This window comes from Calliopsis andreniformis, chromosome 4 (assembly GCF_051401765.1).
Source record: "Calliopsis andreniformis isolate RMS-2024a chromosome 4, iyCalAndr_principal, whole genome shotgun sequence".
Classification (NCBI taxonomy): domain Eukaryota; kingdom Metazoa; phylum Arthropoda; class Insecta; order Hymenoptera; family Andrenidae; genus Calliopsis; species Calliopsis andreniformis.
In genome coordinates this window covers 13,771,804-13,797,420 of record NC_135065.1, presented here as the reverse complement: position 1 = coordinate 13,797,420, position 25,617 = coordinate 13,771,804, and the positions used below count along the sequence as shown (strand labels likewise).

The following is a 25,617-nucleotide window of genomic DNA, read 5'->3' as shown; positions in this document are numbered from 1 at the left end:
GATTGTTGCTGTCACCTGGCGGAATAAATATGTAGATGTGATTCGAACTATAGGTATGATTTTGGGAAGATGATCGAATAGATGGGCTCAGAAGTTAATTTAAGTTCTATCCTTATTAAATCATAGTGTAATATTCTGAGTTACACAAAAATGATATTTGGATAATAGGTCTATCTCATACTTCGTTGATGATTTTATCGTATGTATAAACATTTATTAAATTACACATCATCTTCCGGTAACGCACGCGCGTGTTGCATTTAAAGATTTGCATCAAGTTGTATGCAGTTGCATGCAGTTATATATATGCTGCAGTTTCGACAGCTCTACTGGTCCAAACCGTATCACGCTATAAACAAATCTTTAGCCATGGCAGATATGTCGATAAATATTGTCACTCCGCGAAAAATGTCTTTTGGCATTAACGGTAAACTAAATGCTTTAGAAAGTAAAACTCCTTTCTTAATCGGGGTTTCGGGTGGCACAGCTAGTGGTAAAGTGAGTAACAAAAATACCGCATGCCTCATTAGAATGGCATGATTAATTTTTGTTTGTCACCTTTCGAGGAATATAATTTTGATACGACTTAACCTCTGTACCTGAAATATATTCTTCAAAGTCGTGACATTTTCGATTCAATATGCAACAAAATTCCGCTAATTATGTCTCCTTTCCGAATTATTCTAGTCGACTGTTTGCAAACGTATAATGGAAAAACTGGGACAAGTGGATATGGATCACATGCAACGACAAGTAGTTTGTATTTCGCAAGACAGTTTTTATCGAGACTTAACGCCAGCTGAAAAAATAAAAGCCGAAAAGGGTCAGTATAATTTTGACCACCCCGACGCGTTTGATAACGATTTAATCCTTCAGACATTACAAGACATATTGGCTGGAGTGAAATGCGAAATACCAGCCTATGATTATAGAACCAACAGTTTGTACGTAGATTTATAATTTAAAAACAATATAAATCATGGGAAATTACAATATATTCTTATGTTAATTGATTTTTTTCACTTTCAGGATTAAAGATCAGCTTACCACAATTTACCCTGCAGATGTAGTTTTGTTTGAAGGAATTTTAGTGTTCTATTTTCCTAAAATAAGAGATCTATTTCACATGAAACTATTTGTAGATACAGATTCAGATACTAGATTGGCTAGAAGAGGTAATAATAGGAGTTTCTCAACATTCCCTTACATTTTGATACAATTCTGTGCAATTAATGTTTCTAATTGTTTTCACAGTACCAAGAGATATAAATGAAAGAGGAAGGGACTTGGACTATGTATTGAATCAATATATGAACTTTGTAAAACCTGCTTTTGAAGAATTTTGTCTTCCTACTAAGAAATTTGCTGATGTTATTATACCAAGGGGTGCAGACAATACAGGTATATCATAGCATTGTAATAGTATATGGAAATTGTACACATTTAAGCATATAGAATTAAATTTTGAAATTTTTTATCACATTTCTTTGACATTAAGCATATAACAAGCATTATTAACTTTTTCATAAGTATAAAATTTGCATTATATCATAACCTGAAGTCATTTTCATCCAGCCTGCACCTAATTATAGCATGTAAAAAATTAATTGCAATTTTGGAATTATAATTATTTGACTTGTTTTGGTTTTTAAAATATAGTGTTAATTACTTATAAAAAAGTGTTGTTACTTTTACACAATTTAGGTGCAGATCTGGAACAATAAGGCAGCTTAAATTTTGATTCTATATATTTGTACACATTTATATAGCTTATGGGTGCTGCCTGGTATGCAAGAGCTGCCAACAAGCTGTCTTTTATGTTAGTGCAAAAGTTAGGCTCATATATAAAAACGTACATGGTTTGGTTGTTGTATGTTTGCAGTGGCAATAGACCTTATAGTGCACCACATCTGGGACATTTTGCGTTTGAAAAAGGCTGAAAACTCACCCGGGCAGCATCCATACATCTACCAACATAGGCGTACCTCGATTTCATCCGACACGTTCAGCAGATGATTTAAGCATGATATGCTCACTTACAAGCACCACGTTTTAATATACTATATATAATACATGTGTAATCGAGTTTGCAGTAACTTTGATACCTTCCTTTTTTATCAAGTACTTAACATGTCTCTTCTATACTTACAAAACTGTATTTGTATTACATTTATTCTAAGCAAAAGGAAGTATTGCTTTTAAACATGTATGCATCCATTAAAGTCTTTCAGGGGTGAAATTAATTTTACACTGTTCCTAAGATATGGTCATATTGCATGATTATATAAAGTACCTTGTCTAGGTATAATTCCAGTCTTGCATAATTACTTCAATTTGCACAGATCTGTCTGATATCTTAGACAGATTGAAGTATTATTTACATGTAAGAACATTTGTAAGTATGTGTCTACATGCAATTATGCATGTTATTGAACATTTAGAGTTTTTATACAATGTTATTTCTTAACAAGTTCTGAACGTCTTATGTACCCCATGCGCATTGTATATTTTATATAAAATGATTTAAGTGAGCATAAAGCGTATAACATTAGCATAATTTTTAAAAATGTGATATTTTTAATTTAAATCTGTGCATTATTCATATACTGCCATGTTTAAAGACACTTAATTGCATTCTTTAGTGTGCTGCTAAATCTTTATTTGGTATTATGATTTCTCAGATGCTCAAATCTTTTTTGATCCAAACACATCATTATTATATGGAACAACTATGATTTCAATTCTGTAATTTAATATACCATTTGTTTAGACTGTAAAATGAAATAGTAATAAAGAAGTTCAATTCTCTGTTATTAGACAAAATACCTCCAATCATTTACTTGTTTTATATTTGTTACAGTGGCAATAGATTTGATAGTGCAGCACATAAGAGACTTCTTAAGCAACAGAGGTAGAGTTACAGTGCAACCTGAAAGTTCACTAAACAGAACAGAAAAATCAATCAAGAGGCCACATTAATTTTTTTAATGGTTCTAAGCTTGATAAAGAAAACAATTACATAATCATATTTTTTGTTATTTTCAATACTTAGATATTTTTTAATATAGCAACACTACAGCAAATTAATTATAAAGTGGTATACTCAAGTTACAAAAGATACAGAGTAAATGTTTAATATTATATTTCTATATTATTTATAAATGTAGAGATACCAAACTATTGTGACACAATCTAATGCAATAACATCAATTGTTGCATTTGACAGCATAAAGCTTATATTTGTAGAAAGTGAATTTATAAAAAAAAAGGCTTATAGCAATATTTAGATATTATCTCAAAGTCAAAAATAATAAGCTATACTCAGTATAAAAATTTAAAGAATATAGTATTAGATCATTTTTACTGTTATTATTTATGTTTGTTTATTGTATAGTTATACACATTGTACACGTAAATATTATGTAAGATACAAAATCATGAACTATTTAAATATAAAATTTATTGTTATTATTATGTTTATATTTACCATTAATTTATATTACACTAATTGTTGTTGATTATTGATAATAAAGTTCTAAATTCATGCCATCGTGAATTTCATCTGAATTACTGAATTAAGGAAACAGTATTATAAATTATTTGATAATATGTAACAGTATAAAAATACCCTTCATGAAAAAAAGGATACAATCTTGTAGCTTTATATGATCCTTAAAAATGGTGTACCATTTTTTTAATACAATTTTTTCCCAATGTGTTCCAGTTTGGGCAGCAATCAATTTTTTTAAATCACCTATTGTATCATCTGGATTGCATTTCACTCGGACTTTTTTCCCAAGACGATCATTACATGTTATTTCTAACATTTTCCACCTTTATCAAATATAAAAAAAATTATCACTTGAAATACCGTTATTTCCTAATATATTTGAGATACATGTAGCAATTGTTTGGACACTAACTAAAAGGAATTAACTGTATATTCGAAATTTTAAATAATTGCAAATTATGCATTCGAAATCAGAAGAAAACAAAGTTCCACCGTAAAATACCACCGTATTTATAGGTTAGAAACTGCTACAACAATAAATACTGAACAAGAAGTCATTATTTCGAAAATCATGTTCGCGATTGCATGTCGCACAAAGTTTCTAATAACTATCAGGAAGAAATAGTAGTATTTATGTGCAAATAGAATAATAATGCGCAATACTTACAACCTATCCTTATGTTGAAGTTCCCGCTAGCAAACTTTACTTGTCACTTAATCCCTATACAAGCGAAACACAGGTTGATTAAACTGCAATGAAACTAAAACTGTGCATGCAAATGTGTACACGTTTACATACGTATAAGATTACCGACCACTCTCGGTAAACTTAAAACTTTAACCAAATAAAGAAAATGATTCCAATAATATCACCTTATTGATTTCTTTCACAACCGATAGAACCAGCATTCAGTTTTCGCATTATCTCTTTTCGAGTATTTCAGATAAAAGAACTGTAGCGCAGTTCGAAGAACGGAGCAGAAATACGGAAAAATTGTTGTGGGCTTTATAATAGCTACAAAGGTCCTCTACCATTACCAAATTTTCCGTGTACTAGGCTACGAATGGCGGATGCAGCGGATCTTCCCGGCGCTTCCTCCAGCCAGAAGATGTCGTCAAAATTATTAAGACAAAAGGCACAAGAATTTCTGGCTTCAAGGAAACATGCGAACAATTTGGTGGATATACTTGCTCAGTGGGATGTAAGAGTGGTTTTTAAAAATGATTTAAAATCGATGAAATACATGTGTCGATGTTTCGAGGTTATATGATTTACTAAAATTCGTGATCACCCTGTATCAGGAATCTACCTCGTCCTGCCTGCTCACGATCGAAACGATATTCGTCGAGATTTTGAAAAGAGGAGACATGTACCTAGAACGAACGATATCACTCACGATTTCAGGTATTACTTGAGTATTATATTAGTTCTTTGTCATTTGACAATGTTTGACAGTGCATGTATCTACAAATTTCATTGCGTGCGATACACGTTTATATTTTGTAAGAATATTTATTTGGGCACAAAATTTAAACGTGAAATTAAGAAATGTAGTATTTTCTTTTTACAATGATTTAGAATCATGCCACAGCTTTTTCAATAAGATTTATGACATAGAGCCAAGTCCTGAAGCAAGATACGTCAATTGGTTGAGAAACTGTTATGAAGAAATATGGGAGAAGTTACTTCTATCAATAGAGAAATGTCGACCTGCTATTCAACTGCAAGCTCTTACCACTGCTATAAAACTCATGGCAGGAGAAGGTAAAAATCCATTAGAACCAACTGGTAACTTGGGATATTACTTTCCACTTCATCGGTTGAAACCCATTTTGATGGGCTTGCTTTCACCGGAAAAGGATAATGCAACCTTAATATCTAGATTTCAAGAAATCATAGAGTATCCTGATACTCTCTATTATGCCTGGAAATGTCTTCCCTCTCTCACCCCAAAAAGACAACCATATGAAACTTATATAAAAAATTTACTAGAGCTTATACATAAATTACCACTGCCAAAGGAATCTGAAGGTATAAATTATAAAACTATAATACCCTATATTTTGAGTGATTCATGTTGAATTTCATCTATAATTGATTGGTTCATTTCTGTTACAGAAAAAGAAATGTCTGAAAATAAAAATTTATTATGTGGACCACAACAAGGTGAAAAAAAATATCTTCTCTCCATTTTTATGCTTATATAAAATATGATTTCTTATGTGCTTTATTTTTTTTTGTATTAGGTACCAAAAGTTTTGTATGGGATCAAGCAGGAGCCAGACGTGCATTGAATAAAGTTTGGGCCTGTGTTATGCATTGGGAATTGACTCCACAGTTACATAAACAATTATTAGTAGTACTACTAGAACGAGTAATGCCACATTTAGAAAAGCCAGTGTTACTAACAGATTTCCTTATGGATTCCTTAGACGCGGATGGACCTATTGGTTTACTCGCATTACAAGGTGTATTTCTACTGGTTACTAAACACAATTTAGAATATCCTAATATCTTCGCCAAACTTTATTCCATGTTTGAACCAGAAATCTTTCACACGAAGTACAAAGCCCGTTTATTTTACCTATCCGACCTTTTTTTAAGTTCAACGTAAGTGTTTGCAATATTTGAGAACAATTGTTCGTTGATTTCAATAAAACGACTAATAAATTTTTTATTTTTTTCAGACATTTACCAGAGGCATTAGTAGCTGCCTTCGCAAAACGACTGGCACGTTTAACTCTTGTTGCTCCACCCGAAGATATTCTCATTATTTTACTTTTTGTTGGAAATCTTCTACTTAGGCATCCTGGCTTAAAACGTCTTATCGATCACCCTCAAGGAGGCGAAATTTCGTCGGAAGAGAGTAACGGTGCTGGAGACCCATTCTTGATGGAAGAACGTGATCCGTTATTGAGCAACGCTCTCCTTAGCAGCCTTTGGGAAATTAAAGCTTTACAGTGGCATATCGTACCAAGTATTGCTAGTGCTGCACGTTTCATTCGCGAACCTTTACCCTCTGTCGAATATGACATGGCATCGGCTCTGGAACGTACTGGAGGACACTTATTCGACCGCGAATTAAGGAATAAAGTCAAAGATATTATGTTGACGTTTGAAAGACCAAATTCTATGGCTTTACCAAAAGGTGAAAGACTATTACAATATTGGCAGTTAACGACAATGCACTGACTGAAAACATTGAAGTTATGCGTATATGCATATTGTGCAATATGAATCGTTAAAAAACTGTACTTTCGATAAGTAAGACAACGCAAAAAGAATGATAAAAAACACTTTCTGCGTTTTTTTATACGTTTAAAAGGTATGGTACCAAAATATTGCATACTTTTATATTATTTAAAATTTAACAATAATTGTAAAGGAATTGATTCAGAATGCATTGTTTCACGAGCAACATGTAGATATGTATTTTTAGATTCCCAATCATATTGTTATCTAGCGCAATAGCTATTCGTGAATATTTACTTGTTCTGTTAAATGAAGTCATTTGTATGCATGAATGTGTGATAATAAAATGAAAGATATTTTAATTTAATAGATTACCCGTGTTTCATTTGTAACGTAACATCTGTCCAAGGTATTTGCAGTCTGTTTAGCAAATACACTAACACCATTTTTTCAGTTCAAAATTAGTGAACCTTTAATTTTGTTGCGAAGTGTAAGCTACAGGCAAGTATATGTAAATTTCGTAATTAAATCGTATTACGATATAATTTTGTATTTTAAACCAGTATTCAAATAATTTCACAATTTACTATAATACAATTAAATAAGCATCCTATTTATTATTGCTAATTTTTATGTATAAAAAACTTATGTACATAGTTAAAAATAATCTCGATAACGTTATGTTTATCGTCTGTTCTCCAAAACCTACAATTTAAAAAAAAACCGTTATCACTTTCAAATTTGATTTAAATTTAATTTAAAATTAAATTTCAATTTACGAACCTGTACTAATTGCCGCCATTCATCTTCGTTTAATGCATGCTTTATTTTCACCAAAACATTTGCTGGAATATCAGGAGTTAATGTTAAACGTTCTTGTGTAGTAGGCACGTATTCTACTTGCAAAAGCTCAGCCACCGTTGGCCGAGATTTCGGGTCGTGTCGAAGACATTTTCTCATTACATCAATCAAGACTGGTGGTGACGGTATAACTTTGTCACCTTCCCCTGTTGATATAGTCGTTGGAAAATGGATATTTGGTTTCGGATTTGTTATTGCATTCACTTTAGCCCATTGTGAACGAATGTGATGAAATGGTGTATGACCATACACTAAACTGTACAAAATACATCCTAATGACCACACATCTGACTTAAAGCTAATCTGTAAAATAAAGATATCTGTATCATTCTATAAATATTCTTCCCGATTTGGAAAATTCATTTCTCATACCTTATATTTAACATTCTGTGTAGGAGAATCTGAATTTCCACCAATATCCATCAGTGCTTCAGGGCTAATGTAATTTAATGTTCCAATTGGACAATTTTTAACAACAGACGTCATTTCTGCATTCATGCTAGAGGCGATTCCAAAATCTATTAGCTTTAACCTTCCTCGTACTAATAAAAAATTGGCAGGTTTCAAATCTGAATGAATTACTCCTAAAAAATATACATATATGTAGCAAAACTGTGTATAGATAGTGTTTGATACAATAACTAAAAGATTTTCATGTGTAAAAATGTGTACCGTTATCATGTATATGCTTAACAGCTGTCAACATTTCTGTCCAATAATATAGAATCATTGTAAGAGGAATTTGTTTCTCTTGTGACATTGTCTTTAGAAGGCGACTAAGATCAGTATCTCCCATTTCCATTACCACATAAACCATGGGATGCTTAATTTCGCTGTAAAAAAAATCTTGGATGTAAATATCAGTACACACATATATTACACACAGCACATACGCATTTATAAAACAATTTCTTACTAATCGAACATCTTGACGATGCACGGCGCTTGTAGTTTATGTAACATTGAAATTTCTTCCAAGCAGCCCTGTGCAGAATCCTTATCCATACGATTAAGATTAACACATTTAATAGCACATAATTCAAGAGATGATAAATTCTGCACCCGCAATACTTCTCCACTCATACCTTGACCAAGTATGCCTAAAATCAAATACTCTTTTCCTTTTACAAAAATAGTCCTACCTTGTCTTGCTTTGGAAGTGTTAGGAGGCATAGAAAATTGTACACTTGATGCATTATCTGTAACCCCTTTTAACTCTTGCTTTTGGTTCTGATTGTTTACTATTGGATACTGATTTTGAGATTCATTAGGTACTGATTTCAAGGTGTTGTTACTATCTTTGTTAGAATAAGTATGATGTTTGTTGTTCACAATTTCTTTATTCTCCTCATTTGGATATTTATTTTCTTTTAATTGCTCATTAATATCTGATTCTGACTGTGCATTTTCTGATGCTTCAGAAATTTGCTTCATTATACTTGATTTCTGATCTAAGTTTCTATTGGATAACTTATTTTGTACTACAGGTGTCGCTTCATTTACTGTAAAAAGTTGAGATCCTTGCAGCAAGTGTTTATTTGAAATATTATTATGTGCAGAACTTCCTGTATCTGCTAAAGGTTGTCTTGACTTTGCTTCTGTATTTAAATACCTATAGTGAAATATTTATTTAAAAGATTAATTATAATAAATGTATATGTAATATTGATACCACATACCTTGGTGTTTCATGTCTACTTATATTTGTCATAAATTGAATAGAATTTTTAGGAGTCTGCATGGAATCTTTCATGTTAATACTTTTATTTTGTAATGGTGTTTGCCTTATACTAGTTTGAGACCAATGACACGAAATTGTAGCAGGAGTTAATCCCTGATTCTTAGATATATCAGAGTATTTATTCTGTGGAGTTTGTGCAATATTTCTACGCGAAAAACATGGGTCTGGACGTGAGTAACTAGCAGGCACATGTTTTAGAGGTGTCTGTAAAGTTAACTGATCAACAGGCATTTTTTCTTCACTTATTGTTGATATCTGTTCTAATGAAGAATTGCAAATTCCAGATTGTAATGTATTTCCAACATGTTGAGAAGGAAATACAATAGATTCAAAAGCATTGTTATTTGCCTTTTTGGTACTATTACTTTGATTCACAGACTGAATCTCACTTTTATATGGTTGTTCTTCAGTAGAATGTCTTTTAGTGTCTACAGTAACATGTTTATTTCTATGTTCTATTTGAGGAATTTGTTCTTGCATATAAGTATTTTTTGAATTCAATTGCACATGATTTAATTGCTCAAAGTTAATACTCTTTTTACTTTTCACATTACATTCATTTTCGTGAACTATTGAAGATCTTGTTACAGCCGTTTCAGGCTTAATATTAATATTAGCTTCAAAATTAACAGGCCATGTTGTTTCTTTATGACTTTCTTGTTTGGAATTTTTGAATTTATCATATGCTTCCACGTTATCATAACTATTATGTACTGTAACATGTACTTCAGGAACTATATTATTTGTATTATATTTTACAATACTATCAACTAAACTATATTCTTCAGGTTTTGAAGAGGCATTTGTGTGAGAAATTTCACGAGTCAATTTTACACCACTACTATATTTTGCATTAAGTGAAGCTGAAGACTTATTGAGATCATCTTCAATGTTATCTTGAGGAAGAGGTTGAAAATCTTCAGAATCTGATTCTGTCTCAGAACCCTGTGCCTTGTCTTCACTTTCATCATCATCACTTTCACAAAAATGTAATAATTCTTTTACACGTATAGGTTGAAACTTCGGCCGCGAGTTCATATGATGATCCATGCTACTTGTCATGGATCTAACATTTATCGAAGAATCCGACATTTTTCATAAAAATACACTTCAAACAATTCACATTAAACAACAAAGTAAAAATGTAGTTTGAAATGTATATAACACAGTGTAACAGTATAGGGTACTAAACTTAATTAAAAATTACTTATTAAATCTTTGATGGCTTCTCTTCTTATAAATATGATTAAAAGCTTTCGTGGATTACTTATTCTTTGTTGATTCGAGAGCATTGTCGTACTTGAAATGATGAAAATCACTTCGACTTTGACACAACATTAATAAATTTGACATGTACACATCGTATCATAACATATTATTTATTACATATAGTAATATACACCTATTTCTTTCGACAAAAGATTGATGTAAACATAAAGTTGTCTTTCGAAACTCCAGACTGTTTCATTTGTATCGTACTGGTTTTTTGAACGTCATTAAATTCAAATTTTATAACCCACGTTGATTGGTCAGTGGTAGCAGTGTTGTATTACGAATCCCTATAAATCTAGGAACATTTTACGTAATTCCATTGGTACACCTTTTTCTATTCTTCAATCACTTATGAATATGTAATCAATATTAAACACTTAAATAATGTAATATAGGATTTATATTATTTTTAGATATTTCATACTTTTTTGAAGGCTCTTTTGCGTGAAATAAGTAATTGAAAAACAATTACCGTTTTTAACGCAAAATACAACTTATTTATTAACACAAACTTTTTCCGGACATTGTATACACTTAGATATTACAGTTAAGTTTTATTTTACAGGAATTGTAAAAATTAGATTTGTTGAAAGTATATTTTTTAATGTCACATCTTTTATTAAATCGTAAAAAATTCTAGTGTACGATTTTAATATTGTATGATGATGTGTTAACGCGTAATAATGGAAATATATTTTGAAAAAATGAACTTACTTAAAATTTGTTTAGAATTTAATACATGATACAATGAGAAATATTGTCATTTTTAATCTTTTTATAGAAATATTACTTTTAAATAATTTAAATTTTAATTTAGTATTTAAATACAATATTTGTTAAAAAAAAAAGAAATAATAAATTTTATGATATACAACTTATTCGACTTAATATAAACAAGTTTGAATATTTTTAACAATTGTAATACAAAGAAAAATTGCATTAATAATTTCGATTTCTCTATATTAAAATATGTATTGTTTTATGTGAGATACACGTCGTATTCAAAAAGTATATGGAATTTCCTTTCTGACTGCTAAATGTAATTCCTCCAAGAACTACTACAGAAAACAGAATTTTACAGAATAATATGCAGTCTTTGCTTTTAAACTTACTCTTGTTTGTCTGAGTTTTATTAAGATAAATCATGTATAAATAAATTGCTTTCATAGTTCGCGTTTCGCGTTCATATCCTCTTACAGTTAAATTAAATTATACTCAACAAATTATGAATTTATGTATCATTTTCTCTGAAAACTCAATCAGGATCCGGTGCTACCTGCTCCTTATTTTGCGAACAATCTTCATTTGCGATCTTCCTTGCACGTAGGAACTACAAGGCAGCGATCACGGAGATGCAAAATTCATCTAAACAGATATATTCTATTTATGATTCTCATCTGCTCCCTTACACCCTAATAATTATCCTAAGTATGCATTTCATCTGTTGCTTTAATGGACAAGATTTGATGTAACAATACAAATATGATCTTCAACACGAAAGAAAAATTGTTACTAAAATTGAAATAAAGAGCATGGCGCTTAACGAGCATTAAAAATTTGATATATCACTCTTTAACCTTTTCGGCATACTATAAATACCGTGGAAAAATCCGAAAAGTATAGAGTGTTGCGCTTAATTTCGTAATCGATCGGTGATTAAACGAAACGATTAGCGTTTTAGCGCCCTGCTAAGATGTATAAAGAGCGATATAAAAAATAATATTTTATTTAACCCTTAGGGACGAAATTAGGAATTATGATTAATGAAAAAAATGTTCTAGACTATATTGTAATGCTCTTAACGTTTCCCATTATTGTAATTAAGAGCCCGCAATGGTGCTTTAAATGTTGATGCAGACTGTTGTTGAATCTGATACGCTAAAGGATGAATTTTAAAGCCGTATAACCTGTAAGAAACATGTACATTTTTAATAATCTATTTTTATAGTAGAATAATAAACAAATTTTTGAATAAATTCACAAAAGAAAATATGCATGATGTTCTACATCTTACCTAGGTACAAATTGATTTGCTGCACGTTTTGGTCGATATTCTGGATGTACCATAAAAAGCATATGTGGGAATCCAGTTCCAAAATATGCTCCATCAGTATGATGATGTCGTGAGCTTTTTGGTGTGTAAACATCCATACATTTGGGACAATAACTTTTGACCATTGCTTCCCCAGGAACATCGCTAAGTCCTAGTGGCAACATTGGCTGAGCTTCACAGTATACACGTGGACAGTGACCAAAATCACCAGATTGATATTTCTCAATCATTTGAGCAATGCCACGGTTGGTGAGAATATAACGAGCATGGATTAATCCATAGAGCAATTCTGCCGCTTGTTCAATTAATTCTGACTGATTTGGATGGCCATCTAATTCATCATCTACGAGACAAAAAGAATCTTAAAAGTAATTTTGATATTTACCGCTTATACTTTAGCAATGATTTACCAGGTTCAAGATCAAGGATCATATCTAAAGCCTGTCTATAATGCGGTACTTGTTCGCTCAGTCCAGTTAGGTTAAACTTGTCTTGGATATAATCCTCGTCAACCTGCAAAAGTATTTGCGATAACGTATATGAATAGTACAGGAGAATGAGTCTACTCGCGCTAGAAAATAATACAACGTGGTCCGATACGCAGAATCTTGATTACATCTTGTACAAAACGCAGCGTTATATCGAATCTCGTAATGCGATCATGGTAATCCATTCGAGATATCAACAATGTAAAAGTACTTAACCTCGAAAAAGAGGATCAACTACGTAGGTGCGAAATGTTGCGAAAAGAAACGATAAACATTAAGCATCATAACACAACGAGCATACTCACCTCGCAAAAAAATTCATTGCCTCTGAGGTTGCAAAACCACGAAATCCACGATACCTCCTCGGAGCTGCTCATTTTCCTATGAATAAAGAATTAATCGCTAGAAATGTTCCCCCCGATCGAGATGATCACCGCGTTAGAAAGGCGCAGGATGCGCGTGTGAAGTGCGTGAAGATACGTGCGCGTTGTGCGCGAAAAAGTTCTCGAATATATCTCTAGATATATTATGCACACACGCATATACACGTCGGTGCTCGGTGCACGCCTGGCAATTGGTTAGAAAGGCGCCAACGAGAAACAAGATATATACGGGGGGGAGGTTCGGAGCGAAGGGAAGAGCAAATGGAGTTTTCACTTTACTAGGCAAGATGCTCGACGTTACGCTCTGTCCGGCGAATTCACCTACGTTTCCGTGGTCATTGCTGCTTCGTCAACTGATTTTCAAGCACGATGTACAGTCCGATACAGCCAGGAAGTACATTACTCGAGAAAAAGCCTCGTAGGACGAACGAAAACCCAAAAATAAACAGCCCTTACGGCTTACCTTTTGGTGCTTTGATTAGCCACGCTTGCTCGTCCCAACGATGTAGATAGCGCTGTCGCTGCTTTACCCTATCCGCCACCTTCCGGATCTTTTGCTTCAGAACACTTCAGAATCTTCCTCTTTCCATTTCATTCACTTTTCATTGGATCAGATTCCAAACCGAACGATACACGTATATCTAATCGTTCCAATTTCAAATGTCCTAAACAGATATGTCTTCGCTCTATCAATTTTTTCAGAGATGTTCGTTTACGAACATTTATCCGCTGTGTCAACCAATGAAAACTATTGATTCGCGTTCCTGATACGAATGAATGTTTACTATCAATTTTTCATTCAAAAAAATGGTACGATGATTAAGTCATCTTCTCAGTTTATCTTTTACCTGAATTCGATGCAAATTTTTTTTTTCACGACTGAACAAATTTAAAACCAAAATGTGGATATTAATCTCACATGACTGTTTCCTAGCAACTTTAAACAACGCGAGGCTGATACGTATGAAAATTAACATATCTTTTTTACTTATGTCAGTGGATATTCCGTTTTTTATTAAAGTATAATTGCGTGTGATACGAATACAGGTTGTGTTGCATTCATGTTTCATGAAATCTCATTGAGTGTTTTATTTGTAAATGTTTTGGAATTGTCACCTAGTATTTAACGTTATTGTTATTATTGAAGAATTTATTAAACAAAATGATCCGATATGAAAAGAAATCAACTAGTTTTTCAAATATTATGGATGTTTATGAAATTCGAAGTGCATTCTTGATGCTCCTGCAATGAGGCATCAACAATTATATACAATCTCGTCAGTGATGGATAAGTGGGTAAAGCTAGGTGAAGTGCAGAATGTAGTAGGTAGAGTTGAATGCACTTTGCTCATCAGTTTAAATAATTATCTTAATTATTGTTATATGTTACAAAAAATAAAAATTTATAATGGCAAGTATAACCTTAAACACTTGTTTACACAATAGAATGCTAAAGTTAATCTGAAACTTGTGTTTACTTTTAGATGCATATGTGGTTTTGGTTTGGAAACAACTTAGGTAGTTTTTTTCTACCAGGATACAATGTTACTACCACATTGAGCTTTGTTTGCACTTGTTTAGGTTTGACAGCCTTAGCAATATTGTATGAAGGTATGAAAATCTTACAAATCAAAATGCAACAAAATACTACAATGCTAGTACAAGAACGTATGACTCGAACATCTGAAAATTCTTTCTTGTTATATAAAATATCTTCAAGAACTGTAGGAACTCAATCTTCTTTACGGTGGTACATAAAATTTTGTCAGTTTGTTGAAATGTGAAGGTAAATTTTAAACAATTAAATTGATACTATGTATCCTTTTAGTATTAGTTGGTGTACATGGAGTTTTCAAGTGTTTCATTGGTTTATACACACCTTCCTGGGTTACCTTTTAATGATGGCTGTTATGACATACAATGCATATATTAACATTGCTCTTGTATTGGGAGGATGCCTTGGATATTGGATATTTGGTCCTAAACTTATAGAGCTTAACATGGTTCAATTTTACAAAAGACAGAGGATACTAGAATGCAAGAAAGAGTGTGCAGGTAATATCCTAATTATATTTTCACAAACTTAGAGCTTTTATCATACACACATATATTTATAGATAACACAATAAATCATCAGAGATCAGGATCAACAGTTTCTATTGTCGCAGAACAATTAGTGACAGAAGCTACTGTTGAAGTTCATTTGCCTAGGGATGCTTGAATGGAAGTCAATACACTAAATTTTAATACAACGAATAATGCTTTATTACTTGTTGATGTATGAAATATTATATTTTATATGAATAAAATAATGATGTATATAAACTAAACAATTATTTGTTATATAAAAATGAAGTCAAATGAAACAACTTACATATGTTAAACATATTTTTTATAGTATAAACACATTTTACACTAGAATTTCCTCAAATAAACGCTTGTAACAAGCATTATCATTGGATAAAAAGTGTTCATATGGATTTCCTGTGGTAATTTGTGTTCCACACAGCCAACAAAAAGAAGCTTTACAATAAATACATATCATTTTATTGCATCCACTTATTTTTGTGATCATAGTTTGACAATTTGGGCAAGGTTTAGCATTTTTCTGTAAAAAAAATTTTTGTACTACATACATACTGTTTATGGTATATAAGTTATAAAATTTATATAATATTAATGAAAGATATACTTTTAAATATTCATTTGTCATATGTTTTTCAATAACTTTTCGTACTTCTTTTCTACCATATTTTTCTTCTAACAACTTTCTTTGATATTTATTACCATTCATATACTCTTGAACAAGTTTCTTTGTATCACATGTTGTCATAGTGCATGGTATAACTCCATGATATGCCTAATATACAATTCATTAAAAATAATTTACACAAATTTCCTAAAATATATAAAGTACATACCTTGTAGCAATGACAACAAAAAACATAATCACAGTTGTCACAAATACCTAATGGGCCATTTGTATGTTTTATAAATGGATACTGACAAACAATACGAGGACAAACAATGATATCCTTCATAGTGCTTAATGCAACTTTTAACAATGAATTTTCATATTTTGGATATAAGTTTGGGCAAAGTTTCTTCACTTGATAAATAGCAATTGAAGAATTGCAGTTTATAGAAGGGCATATTATATCATTTACACAATTTTCACTAATTTTTATAGATACATATTCTTGTATACACCCTTTACAATAAATATGTTTACAGTTTTGTAGTTTTATACAATCTCTTCCACTATATTCTTCAAAGCATATAATACACTGATGATAATTTTTTTCAAAGTTAATATTGCACTGGTATTTATCATAATATATCAGCAATTGAAGCGGATTAAAAAATAATGGATTATATATAGCTCTAATATCATTTTTAAGTACTAAATTTAATTTATAATAATTTTCCAAATTATCATACACCATACATAAGAATGAAACATCTAAGGTGTCTTTAATCTCAAGATATTGAAGAATATCATTTCTTAAAAATTCAAACCATAAAAATAATATCTCTTGACCTTCATTGTCAAGCCACATTTCATCTAATTTTTGACAAAGAAAAGATATTTGCCATGGAGAAAGCCATGAGGTTATAATATAAAAATTTGGTGGCTTCTTGGTAGGATAGTTATTAGGAAGCTGCAAATACATTCGAATTGGTGGTAAGTATTCAATAACATATTTAGTTAATGCATGAGATTCAATTTCTTTATCAGTTTTATCAATGTTTTTTAGCCGAAGTGTGCTACTACTAATTTTAGGAAAAATATTAAAATAACACTGCATTATGTCTTCCTTAATGTAAGAAAATTCTTCATAGTTATAGATGTTTGAAAGTAGTAAAATTTCATTTTCTTGTCGATTTCGATCATCCATTTCTTCTATCATTATCAGTATTACAGAGTAGTATTTATTTTACGAATTAATCAATAATTCAAATTTTTATCTTTATTATAAATATGTATACTTGCATTTACACTTACGGTTTGCGATTGATAATATAGCAGGAGCACGTTTTATTTAATGGCGCGCTAATCGTTTTTAAAATGTGCATTATTCCTTTTTCGTAATGTTGAAAATAAATGAATAATATAAAGATTTAAAAAAAATAAATGAACATTGTAAAACATAAATTCTACTTTAATATTTTTTCGTTTAAATACATTTTTCATTCGAATCGTAATAGATATCATAAATTTTTTGATTAATCATGCTGACGAATTATTTTGCAATTAAAAGTACATTTCGAGTATAATGGTAAAACCATATGCCGTAACATATTGACAATAAGCTGAAGACGTATCGTACAATTAGCTTTGTTGATGGATTAATATAATTAATTAAAATAAAGGTAGTAAAGTTATATTTTTTGTTGTTTGTTTGTAGAATTTTTAAATGCACAATAGTTAGAAATGCATATATGACAATGTATAAGTATAAATGTGGTTATCAGTATTTGTTATTTAATGTACATTTAGTACCTATTTATTTGTATTTTAGTGCATATTTATATGTATGTATACATACAGAACTATTTGCAGGGAATGGATATATGTATGTAACACATTGCGTATAGTAAGTGACAGCAAGTGGTACAACCAATAAAGAGAAGTTAAAATTATTTTCGAAAAATGTCAGAAGTTGAAGCTAAACATACTCTTCATAGTGGTATTTTTCATCCTGTTTTACGGCAATGGCAATCACCGAACGTCGAAATTTCTGTCAACAATCTTATGTATCCAATTTTCATCTCGTAAGTGTAACTAATAACCTATCGTTTTTTATCATAGTTGATATAGTATATATATACATAAACAGATTTCCATACGAGATACATAACAGAATACAGTCATAGTTCTTTCACAGCATAATAAACAAAGTTAAGAAGAAAGTTAAAAGAATTTGTTTTTGTTTAAAAGTAGGTCTTCCTATGTTACATAATGTAAAAGAAAATACTGAAAGTACTGTTGGAGTATAACACAGTTTTAAACAATTCAGTAAATTAATGTTTGTTACTTCTAAATCAGTATATATGTTTTTTTTTTTTAGCGATGAACAAGATGCTAAAGATCCAATTGCTAGCATGCCAGGTGTTTATCGGTATGGCACTAATCAATTGCGAAAAATGTTGCAACCTTTGATTTCAAAGGGACTGCAGTCAGTGTTATTGTTTGGTGTGTCAAAGCACTTGAAAAAGGTAAATATTCTGTATAAAAAATTTTATGACAAATCATCTGAAAATTATTTTATATTTTGTTGTAGGATCATATTGGAAGTAATGCAGATAGTCCACAGAACCCTATTATTCAAGCTGTGCCTTTGATGAGACAGTGGTTCCCAAATTTGGTGATAGCATGTGATGTTTGTTTATGTCCTTATACAGTCCATGGACACTGTGGAATCTTGAATGAGGATGGAAGCATAAATAATAAAGCTAGTATTACACGAATTTCAGAAATTGCCCTTGCATATGCAAAAGCTGGTGAGACTCACTTTTATTCTAAATATACATGTAACAGAATAAAATATTTCTGACTTATTATTTATAAAATTATTCGTTAAAGGAGCACAAATTGTGGCTCCATCTGACATGATGGATGGAAGAATAGGTGCAATTAAACAAAAATTAGCAACAGCTGGTTTATCAAATAAGGTTGCAGTTTTATCTTATGCAGTCAAATTTGCATCAGGCTTTTATGGTCCATTCAGAGATGCTTCTCAATCAGCACCTAAGTTTGGAGACAGAAAATGTTATCAATTACCACCAGGAAGTAATGGATTAGCTGCCAGAGCTGCTGTTAGTATTATTACATGCTTAGTTTCCATTTATTATTGTTGTTCACTTTAACAAATTACATTCAAATGTTTTGCTTCCAGGCTAGAGATGTTGCTGAAGGTGCTGACATGCTTATGGTGAAACCAGGATTACCTTATTTGGATGTTGTTAGACATACAAAGGATGCACATCCAGAATATCCAATGTTTGTATATCAGGTATCAGGGGAATATGCTATGCTTTATCATGGTGCTCAAAACGGTGCAATTAATTTAGAAAATGTGTTAAATGAAGTTCTTTTATCGATGAGAAGAGCAGGGGCTGATTGTATTATAACATATTTTACACCTTTAATTTTAGATATGTTGCAAGCAAAGAGCAAATATTGATTACCTTTATATACTTGATCTGTATACAATTAAATGATGTTTATAATTTTAAATAAAGAGATATTTTATCTGACAATTTTTTTCACCCAATATTTTGAAAAAATTGAAAAATATTCAAGATAATTATAAATGTTGATTCTAAGCACACAAGAACCTATTTTACTTTTTTAATTAAAGCAGAAAACAAATCCCGTTAGATTTCATTAAAGTTGCATCAGAAGCACAAAAATTTGAACTGTTACTTATGAGATTAAATATCCTTTTTTATACTCGATAATACTCGAAAATACATATTTTTGCGGTCCATGATACGTGGTCCGATTTTCGACATCGATTCCTCCAATAACGAATGTACCCGAAATTTCCAGAAATACAACACTGTTGTGACGTGGGCCTATCGATAGCGGCCAACTGTGTTTACGTCGACCAACTAACGTGCTTCTTTCCATTGGAACGGATCCTCTGGAACCAATCAGCTCAGGCCACGACGAAATCTTCTCGTTAATATCCCGGTACTGAGATCGCTCTGTAGTCAGTCGTTCCTGGTTCTTCTTATTCATCGAAGTTACTCCAAAGCAAAGTTAGTTAAAAGCAATCACGTTTTTAATTTTAAAATAAGATAGAATAGAAACGTTTGTGGATAAGCATTAACCTGGTAAGTACTTCAATACATCAATTATACGTTTGATACGAATAAAATATGGAAAATCTTAATTGGAACTTTATCGGGCGTCTCGCATTCGTTGCCTGCCACGTCCCGTTAGAAAAGTACGTTTAATTCGTTCCTGGTACGTTCAGTCGAAATTGAATCATCTTCTTTTTGACTTTTGTGAAGAACGTTACATGTATTTTGTATTCGTCATAAGTTTTTGTACAGTAATATTTGAGAAATGCTACTTGAGAAGTGTTTCGTGCAATGCGGCTACATAACGGAATGTGTGTTTGCCGAAAAGAAATATTGCGTAAACAGATGATGCTCTCAATTTAATTTGTCATTCTTATTAATCACGTTTTTGTATATTAGAACTGTCACTTAGTGTTGCTCAAAGTGTTCACACAGTTTTCGACAGTTTTTACCGTTTTGTATGTCGGTACTAGAATCTTCTATGCATTGGTGGTTTTTTTCGTTTGTAACGAAGATGTTGGAAAAGCTAAAGCATACTTTATAATGTTTAACAAATATTTACTATTTCTGTGTAATTTTTCAGGTTGCTTGTGAGCAAAGAAAAATGAAAGGAGCTATAGCTCTACTTTTAATAGGCTTATTAGCCATTACCTCTGCAAAAGAGGATAAACAGAAAGAGGATATTGGAACTGTCATTGGAATTGATTTGGGTACAACATATTCCTGGTGAGTAAAATAAATAAAAAAATTATTAGCTACCATTTATACACGTCTATTTAACTTATGCTTATTTCAGTGTTGGTGTTTATAAAAATGGAAGAGCAGAAATCATAGCTAATGACCAAGGAAATCGAATTACACCATCTTATGTGGCATTTACCGCAGATGGAGAACGTTTGATTGGAGATGCTGCAAAGAATCAATTAACTACAAATCCAGAAAATACTGTTTTTGATGCTAAACGTTTGATTGGTAGGGAATGGTCAGATCCTACTGTGCAACGTGATATCAAGTTCTTCCCATTCAAAGTAATTGAAAAGAATAGTAAACCACATATAAGAATAATGATCAATGGCGAAGAAAAAGTATTTGCACCTGAAGAAATCTCTGCTATGGTCCTTGGCAAAATGAAGGAAACTGCTGAAGCATACTTGGGCAAAAAAGTTACTCATGCAGTTGTCACTGTACCAGCCTACTTCAATGATGCACAGAGACAAGTAAGTATAGTATATGTACCCTTTGTAAAATAAATTCAATTGAAGTTTAAGAACATTTATTAATCAGTTTATTTTGCTTAGGCCACCAAAGATGCTGGAACTATTTCTGGACTTGTTGTCATGAGAATCATTAATGAACCTACTGCTGCTGCAATTGCTTATGGCTTGGACAAAAAAGATGGAGAAAAGAATGTGTTGGTCTTTGATTTGGGTGGTGGTACTTTTGATGTAAGCCTGCTTACAATTGATAATGGAGTATTTGAAGTCGTGGCAACAAATGGTGATACTCATTTGGGTGGTGAAGATTTTGATCAACGAGTAATGGATCACTTTATTAAACTGTACAAGAAGAAGAAGGGTAAAGACATCCGTAAAGATAGCAGAGCCTTACAAAAATTGCGTCGTGAAGTTGAAAAAGCTAAGAGAGCTCTCAGTGTTAGTCACCAAGTATGTAAAAATTCTGTTTCTAAATTATTCTTGGCATTGTATTTGAGAGAGATTTCAAATTAATTGAACACTTTTCTCCATAGGTAAGGATCGAAATTGAATCGTTCTTCGAGGGTGAGGATTTCTCAGAAACCTTGACACGTGCCAAATTCGAGGAATTGAACATGGATCTTTTCCGCAGTACTTTAATACCCGTGCAGAAAGTTTTGGAAGATTCGGATATGAATAAAAAACATGTGGACGAAATCGTACTTGTCGGAGGATCCACCAGAATTCCTAAAGTTCAACAGTTAGTCAAGGAATTCTTTGGTGGTAAAGAACCATCTCGAGGTATTAATCCCGATGAAGCTGTTGCGTACGGAGCTGCTGTCCAGGCAGGAGTACTTTCTGGGGAGCAAGATACTGATGCCATTGTGCTTTTGGACGTCAATCCATTGACTATGGGCATTGAGACTGTGGGAGGTGTAATGACCAAGCTTATCCCTAGGTAAAGACAAGATCTTTATCTTTCGTTATTATAAAAAACGATGTTACAAACAAATAAATAACACTTCTTTCCATTCACAGGAATACCGTAATTCCAACCAAGAAGTCACAAATTTTTTCCACTGCAGCAGACAACCAGCACACAGTTACCATTCAAGTATACGAAGGTGAACGACCAATGACAAAAGATAATCATTTACTTGGCAAATTCGATCTTACTGGTATTCCACCGGCGCCTCGAGGAATCCCACAAATCGAAGTTACTTTCGAAATCGACGCTAACGGTATTCTTCAAGTATCTGCTGAGGATAAAGGAACAGGAAACCGTGAGAAGATAGTGATTACGAACGATCAAAATAGACTTACTCCTGACGACATCGAGAGGATGATCAAGGATGCCGAGAAGTTTGCCGATGACGATAAGAAGTTGAAAGAGCGAGTAGAAGCGCGTAACGAATTGGAATCGTATGCATATTCTTTGAAGAATCAATTGGCCGACAAAGAGAAGCTTGGCTCGAAAGTCAGCGATTCTGATAAGACTAAGATGGAGGAAGCTATTGAAGAGAAAATCAAATGGCTCGAAGAGAATCCAGACACTGATCCAGAAGAGTACAAAAAGCAAAAGAAGGAACTCACTGATATTGTTCAACCTATTATTGCAAAATTATACCAAGGTGCAGGAGGTGGAGTTCCACCCACGGGTGGAGACGAAGATGATCTAAAGGACGAGCTTTAACTGTAAAATATTGAGTGCATGTATTCTCGTCCTAATTTAGACTGAATTTCACTTGTCTCTGATGCGAAATGCTATAGAGATCTAATGCGTCGTTGATATGTCGAGTATAAAAAAAGACTGATCGACGAACGTTCGTTACATCCATTAAGTTGCATCGAAACTAAAACGGTACACGGCTGTGATAATCACTCTGTGTATTGCGCTCTGTAACGTACTATGTCGCGTAACGTAATAACGATTATTTCTTCTCCATAACAGGAAGTATAAAACAAAGTACATTTAAACGGAAAAAAATATTACTCCCGGGAGTAGCTCCTCTAATGTATGCGGAATGAAGACACTGAGCGTTAATTTATTTTACACTTAATTTGTTTTATATGTTTCCATTATATGTAATCTTTTTTAACAGGTTACGTAACTGCTCGTAGTTACAGATTTGCAGTGAATGCGTGCGAATTAGAATGATTGTTTGTGCAAGCGTGCGGCTCTTGCGCCTATTACTGCCTGTTGTAGGGAAAACTATATCGTACTATGTACAATATAGCTGTTCTTTGTGTGAGTGAATGTTCATATGTATCAGTATCACTAAAATAAACATTTTTTCAGTAAACCATAAACATCGTTCACTTTTTATCTTTTAATAAAAGAAAAAAGTGTTTTCAAGTTGGATTTGAAATTAATTTTATTTAAAGATACAGTTTATGATCGTATATAACAAAAAACAATTAAAACTTATTGACTGAATTAGTTCTTTATGTTTTAATTTCTTATTGTATCTACTTTATCGAAATATAATAGTAACAGATACGACAATAATAATAATATAACGTACACTTTTTGTATAACTTCCTGGTATCTTTTGTAATATTCAGTCACTAAATATATATTTGTCTGTTGTACAGATCACTCACGGTACAAAAATAATTGTCAGAATTCCGTTAACAGCCATTTTTTTATAGTGGAATTTTTTTTAGTTGCGAATTTTATACGACCCAACATTACTTGACGGAACCTTTTTGACGTTTTACAATTCACAAAATAACGTCATTCAACACAGATCATAAAATTACTAATACTATTTTCGATCAACGAATATAACAACGATACAAATCAAAGACATCGTATTTCTCCTTCGTGTAGACTGATCATACAGTAAAAGAAGGTATCCTAGATTCACATTCTTTTTTTCAATATTTGTAAATGCGATAAAGATCATTAACCATAAACGAATAAATAAATAGCGGCAGTCTGTACACGTGTTGTTTGCTGTAAAATGAATATTTATTTCGCAAATGTAGAATACTTTTCTTTTTATATCTTTTCATAAAAGAGTAAGGCCGAAAGTAGGCATTTCGTATTGAATTGTGAATTAAACATTCAATTTTCTGTAAACATTATTAGTGCAGCTCCCGAACTTGAATCCATTGATACTGAGAACAAGGATGAGGTATTTCGTTATTTTTTGTACGTTAAAATTTAATATGTTTTTTGGCATTGTTTCGAGAAATACAAATGAAGGACGTTGAGCATTCTCGTTGAGGATTATAGAACGGAAAGTGCACTAACAATGCGATTACAATAGTTCTCCTTTTTTCTTTGTAACTCTCACTAATCCTAAGGAAAGTCTTGTGTCGTACTCATCTGTCAATGAGTCTCGACGATAATCAATGTACATTGATCATACATAAAATATTGTGAATGTACATTCACGAGACGAAATGATTCGTGCTTCTTAATCAAAACAAAGCGTCTTGATTTAGACTAAAGATCAAACGAACGGTTAAAGGAAGCTGATTTTTTGCATTATAAAAATGTAATTCGATCAAGATATCTTGACACTTTGTGTCCACAGGTCTATCTTGATCTATACTGCATCCTCTATACATTAGTATACGATATGGAATTTTCTGTTTCCTATTTTCTTCTCTTTTATGGTAAATACCCTTTTTCTTGTTAAATAGTATGAACACATTAAACCTATTGTTTTTTTTTTTTTCATATCATTTAGGGAGAACGGTGTAACCTGAAATTTGTGGACTTTGTAAAAGTGGAGCGCAGAAGTATATACACGTCTTTTCAGGTAACTATTGCTGCTTTGTATCTTTGTAAGTTGCCAAAGTTTCTATCTTTTTTCTTTCTTTTTTTTAACATGTTTGACGTATTTTTATGATAAATAATCAGCCAGATTTACAAAGTACGATCGAAAAGAAATTTTCTTTAAAACATTAAATGCTAAAATAGTCACAGTATTGTATATTTCGATATGAAAATATCGATTGCTAAAAGTTTTAGTACCGTTGCTAAGGCAATTAAAAAATGGCAGTTGAAAAAATCACCGTGACATGTATTTTAAAATTATCCTTTTCAAATGCATAAAAGATAAGTAGAATGCACAAAAAATGTGCATTTCTCTTCG

The 25,617-nt window shown here is 32.0% G+C and overlaps 9 protein-coding genes across 17 annotated transcripts; 5 read left to right on the top strand and 4 right to left on the bottom strand.

Moving 5' to 3' along the window:
- Positions 1-110: 110 nt before the first annotated feature.
- Positions 111-3,324, top strand: Uck (Uridine-cytidine kinase). 2 transcript variants are annotated; one of them, XM_076376237.1, is made up of 5 exons: positions 111-498; positions 688-944; positions 1,030-1,175; positions 1,255-1,401; positions 1,883-2,016. In XM_076376237.1, exons 1-5 carry the CDS (start codon positions 283-285, stop codon positions 2,014-2,016), a joined length of 900 nt encoding a protein of 299 aa, XP_076232352.1. In that variant the 5' UTR covers positions 111-282. The 2 variants fall into 2 exon arrangements, with proteins under 2 accessions (XP_076232352.1, XP_076232353.1); XM_076376238.1 differs by lacking the exon at positions 1,883-2,016 and adding an exon at positions 2,861-3,324 and having other exon boundaries at positions 114-498.
- On the bottom strand, positions 1,458-4,524 carry Ubl (Ubiquitin-like protein 5). Of its 3 annotated transcripts, XR_013001681.1 has the most exons (6): positions 4,385-4,524; positions 4,179-4,232; positions 3,650-3,834; positions 3,488-3,562; positions 2,827-2,940; positions 1,458-2,743 (listed from the first exon to the last, which is right to left on the bottom strand). XR_013001681.1 is itself a non-coding variant. In XM_076376239.1 (4 exons), the coding sequence occupies exons 3-4, from the start codon at positions 3,825-3,827 to the stop codon at positions 3,519-3,521; spliced, it is 222 nt and encodes a 73-aa protein (XP_076232354.1). In that variant the 5' UTR covers positions 3,828-3,834; positions 4,179-4,232; positions 4,385-4,524; the 3' UTR covers positions 3,364-3,518. The 3 variants fall into 3 exon arrangements, 2 of the variants coding, with proteins under 2 accessions (XP_076232354.1, XP_076232355.1); XM_076376239.1 differs by lacking the exons at positions 1,458-2,743; positions 2,827-2,940 and having other exon boundaries at positions 3,364-3,562; XM_076376240.1 differs by lacking the exons at positions 1,458-2,743; positions 2,827-2,940 and having other exon boundaries at positions 3,364-3,562; positions 4,311-4,440.
- On the top strand, positions 4,516-7,057 carry LOC143177919 (nucleolar complex protein 4 homolog). The gene is made up of 6 exons (XM_076376236.1): positions 4,516-4,713; positions 4,814-4,916; positions 5,130-5,543; positions 5,631-5,678; positions 5,759-6,122; positions 6,200-7,057. Exons 1-6 carry the CDS (start codon positions 4,576-4,578, stop codon positions 6,702-6,704), a joined length of 1,572 nt encoding a protein of 523 aa, XP_076232351.1. The 5' UTR covers positions 4,516-4,575; the 3' UTR covers positions 6,705-7,057.
- A 146-nt stretch (positions 7,058-7,203) lies between these two features.
- Mps1 (dual specificity protein kinase monopolar spindle 1) lies at positions 7,204-10,398 on the bottom strand. Its single transcript, XM_076377273.1, has 7 exons — positions 10,071-10,398; positions 9,245-9,923; positions 8,482-9,177; positions 8,238-8,398; positions 7,938-8,149; positions 7,488-7,868; positions 7,204-7,409 (listed from the first exon to the last, which is right to left on the bottom strand). The coding sequence occupies exons 1-7, from the start codon at positions 10,396-10,398 to the stop codon at positions 7,389-7,391; spliced, it is 2,478 nt and encodes an 825-aa protein (XP_076233388.1). The 3' UTR covers positions 7,204-7,388.
- A 1,275-nt stretch (positions 10,399-11,673) lies between these two features.
- Positions 11,674-14,031, bottom strand: Ckiibeta (casein kinase II subunit beta). 3 transcript variants are annotated; one of them, XM_076376564.1, is made up of 5 exons: positions 13,966-14,031; positions 13,425-13,500; positions 13,042-13,144; positions 12,593-12,992; positions 11,674-12,485 (listed from the first exon to the last, which is right to left on the bottom strand). In XM_076376564.1, exons 2-5 carry the CDS (start codon positions 13,494-13,496, stop codon positions 12,377-12,379), a joined length of 684 nt encoding a protein of 227 aa, XP_076232679.1. In that variant the 5' UTR covers positions 13,497-13,500; positions 13,966-14,031; the 3' UTR covers positions 11,674-12,376. The 3 variants fall into 3 exon arrangements, with proteins under 3 accessions (XP_076232679.1, XP_076232681.1, XP_076232680.1); XM_076376566.1 differs by having other exon boundaries at positions 12,593-12,974; XM_076376565.1 differs by lacking the exon at positions 13,966-14,031 and adding an exon at positions 13,824-13,934.
- Positions 14,032-14,177: 146 nt separating this feature from the next.
- On the top strand, positions 14,178-15,869 carry LOC143178104 (protein SLC31A2). 2 transcript variants are annotated; one of them, XM_076376568.1, is made up of 4 exons: positions 14,178-14,312; positions 15,084-15,252; positions 15,331-15,557; positions 15,620-15,869. In XM_076376568.1, the coding sequence occupies exons 1-4, from the start codon at positions 14,276-14,278 to the stop codon at positions 15,721-15,723; spliced, it is 537 nt and encodes a 178-aa protein (XP_076232683.1). In that variant the 5' UTR covers positions 14,178-14,275; the 3' UTR covers positions 15,724-15,869. The 2 variants fall into 2 exon arrangements, with proteins under 2 accessions (XP_076232683.1, XP_076232682.1); XM_076376567.1 differs by lacking the exon at positions 14,178-14,312 and adding an exon at positions 14,774-14,913 and having other exon boundaries at positions 14,987-15,252.
- An 8-nt stretch (positions 15,870-15,877) lies between these two features.
- Positions 15,878-17,414, bottom strand: LOC143178101 (E3 ubiquitin-protein ligase RNF14-like). 3 transcript variants are annotated; one of them, XM_076376560.1, is made up of 3 exons: positions 16,424-17,414; positions 16,195-16,362; positions 15,878-16,110 (listed from the first exon to the last, which is right to left on the bottom strand). In XM_076376560.1, exons 1-3 carry the CDS (start codon positions 17,411-17,413, stop codon positions 15,913-15,915), a joined length of 1,356 nt encoding a protein of 451 aa, XP_076232675.1. In that variant the 5' UTR covers position 17,414; the 3' UTR covers positions 15,878-15,912. The 3 variants fall into 3 exon arrangements, with proteins under 3 accessions (XP_076232675.1, XP_076232674.1, XP_076232676.1); XM_076376559.1 differs by having other exon boundaries at positions 15,878-16,362; XM_076376561.1 differs by lacking the exon at positions 16,195-16,362.
- A 729-nt stretch (positions 17,415-18,143) lies between these two features.
- Positions 18,144-19,826, top strand: Pbgs (Porphobilinogen synthase). The gene is made up of 5 exons (XM_076376563.1): positions 18,144-18,278; positions 18,575-18,722; positions 18,788-19,007; positions 19,090-19,322; positions 19,403-19,826. The coding sequence occupies exons 1-5, from the start codon at positions 18,157-18,159 to the stop codon at positions 19,688-19,690; spliced, it is 1,011 nt and encodes a 336-aa protein (XP_076232678.1). The 5' UTR covers positions 18,144-18,156; the 3' UTR covers positions 19,691-19,826.
- A 363-nt stretch (positions 19,827-20,189) lies between these two features.
- On the top strand, positions 20,190-23,818 carry Hsc70-3 (heat shock protein 70 cognate 3). The gene is made up of 6 exons (XM_076376558.1): positions 20,190-20,345; positions 20,899-21,041; positions 21,112-21,532; positions 21,614-21,979; positions 22,063-22,466; positions 22,547-23,818. Exons 2-6 carry the CDS (start codon positions 20,920-20,922, stop codon positions 23,199-23,201), a joined length of 1,968 nt encoding a protein of 655 aa, XP_076232673.1. The 5' UTR covers positions 20,190-20,345; positions 20,899-20,919; the 3' UTR covers positions 23,202-23,818.
- Positions 23,819-25,617: the final 1,799 nt, after the last annotated feature.

What these genes read in the sequence shown, in the direction of transcription:
- Ubl (XM_076376239.1), bottom strand. Translation starts at nt 3,827, where the DNA reads ATGTTAGAAATAACATGTAATGATCGTCTTGGGAAAAAAGTCCGAGTG. An exon ending in TCATATAAAGCTACAAGATT is followed by an intron (nt 3,563 to 3,649) that starts GTATCCTTTTTT and finishes TCAGTAATTCAG; the next exon opens with ATGAAATTCACGATGGCATG.
- Ckiibeta (XM_076376564.1), bottom strand. Translation starts at nt 13,496, where the DNA reads ATGAGCAGCTCCGAGGAGGTATCGTGGATTTCGTGGTTTTGCAACCTC. An exon ending in GATCCTTGATCTTGAACCTG is followed by an intron (nt 12,993 to 13,041) that starts GTAAATCATTGC and finishes ATTACTTTTAAG; the next exon opens with ATTCTTTTTGTCTCGTAGAT. An exon ending in GCAAATCAATTTGTACCTAG is followed by an intron (nt 12,486 to 12,592) that starts GTAAGATGTAGA and finishes TGTTTCTTACAG; the next exon opens with GTTATACGGCTTTAAAATTC.
- LOC143177919 (XM_076376236.1), top strand. Translation starts at nt 4,576, where the DNA reads ATGGCGGATGCAGCGGATCTTCCCGGCGCTTCCTCCAGCCAGAAGATG. An exon ending in ATATACTTGCTCAGTGGGAT is followed by an intron (nt 4,714 to 4,813) that starts GTAAGAGTGGTT and finishes ACCCTGTATCAG; the next exon opens with GAATCTACCTCGTCCTGCCT. An exon ending in ACTGCCAAAGGAATCTGAAG is followed by an intron (nt 5,544 to 5,630) that starts GTATAAATTATA and finishes TTTCTGTTACAG; the next exon opens with AAAAAGAAATGTCTGAAAAT.
- Pbgs (XM_076376563.1), top strand. Translation starts at nt 18,157, where the DNA reads ATGTCAGAAGTTGAAGCTAAACATACTCTTCATAGTGGTATTTTTCAT. An exon ending in TGTCAAAGCACTTGAAAAAG is followed by an intron (nt 18,723 to 18,787) that starts GTAAATATTCTG and finishes ATTTTGTTGTAG; the next exon opens with GATCATATTGGAAGTAATGC. An exon ending in CCTTGCATATGCAAAAGCTG is followed by an intron (nt 19,008 to 19,089) that starts GTGAGACTCACT and finishes TATTCGTTAAAG; the next exon opens with GAGCACAAATTGTGGCTCCA.
- Uck (XM_076376237.1), top strand. Translation starts at nt 283, where the DNA reads ATGCAGTTGCATGCAGTTATATATATGCTGCAGTTTCGACAGCTCTAC. An exon ending in GTGGCACAGCTAGTGGTAAA is followed by an intron (nt 499 to 687) that starts GTGAGTAACAAA and finishes GAATTATTCTAG; the next exon opens with TCGACTGTTTGCAAACGTAT. An exon ending in TACTAGATTGGCTAGAAGAG is followed by an intron (nt 1,176 to 1,254) that starts GTAATAATAGGA and finishes TTGTTTTCACAG; the next exon opens with TACCAAGAGATATAAATGAA.
- LOC143178104 (XM_076376567.1), top strand. An exon ending in ACTCAATCTTCTTTACGGTG is followed by an intron (nt 15,253 to 15,330) that starts GTACATAAAATT and finishes GTATCCTTTTAG; the next exon opens with TATTAGTTGGTGTACATGGA. An exon ending in ATGCAAGAAAGAGTGTGCAG is followed by an intron (nt 15,558 to 15,619) that starts GTAATATCCTAA and finishes ATATATTTATAG; the next exon opens with ATAACACAATAAATCATCAG.
- Hsc70-3 (XM_076376558.1), top strand. Translation starts at nt 20,920, where the DNA reads ATGAAAGGAGCTATAGCTCTACTTTTAATAGGCTTATTAGCCATTACC. An exon ending in CTCTCAGTGTTAGTCACCAA is followed by an intron (nt 21,980 to 22,062) that starts GTATGTAAAAAT and finishes TTTTCTCCATAG; the next exon opens with GTAAGGATCGAAATTGAATC. An exon ending in ATGACCAAGCTTATCCCTAG is followed by an intron (nt 22,467 to 22,546) that starts GTAAAGACAAGA and finishes TTCCATTCACAG; the next exon opens with GAATACCGTAATTCCAACCA.
- LOC143178101 (XM_076376559.1), bottom strand. Translation starts at nt 17,413, where the DNA reads ATGATAGAAGAAATGGATGATCGAAATCGACAAGAAAATGAAATTTTA. An exon ending in TTTGTTGTCATTGCTACAAG is followed by an intron (nt 16,363 to 16,423) that starts GTATGTACTTTA and finishes ATTGTATATTAG; the next exon opens with GCATATCATGGAGTTATACC.
- Mps1 (XM_076377273.1), bottom strand. Translation starts at nt 10,398, where the DNA reads ATGTCGGATTCTTCGATAAATGTTAGATCCATGACAAGTAGCATGGAT. An exon ending in AGAATATAGTTTAGTTGATA is followed by an intron (nt 9,924 to 10,070) that starts GTATTGTAAAAT and finishes TTAATTTTGAAG; the next exon opens with CTAATATTAATATTAAGCCT. An exon ending in AATGGCGGCAATTAGTACAG is followed by an intron (nt 7,410 to 7,487) that starts GTTCGTAAATTG and finishes TTTAAATTGTAG; the next exon opens with GTTTTGGAGAACAGACGATA.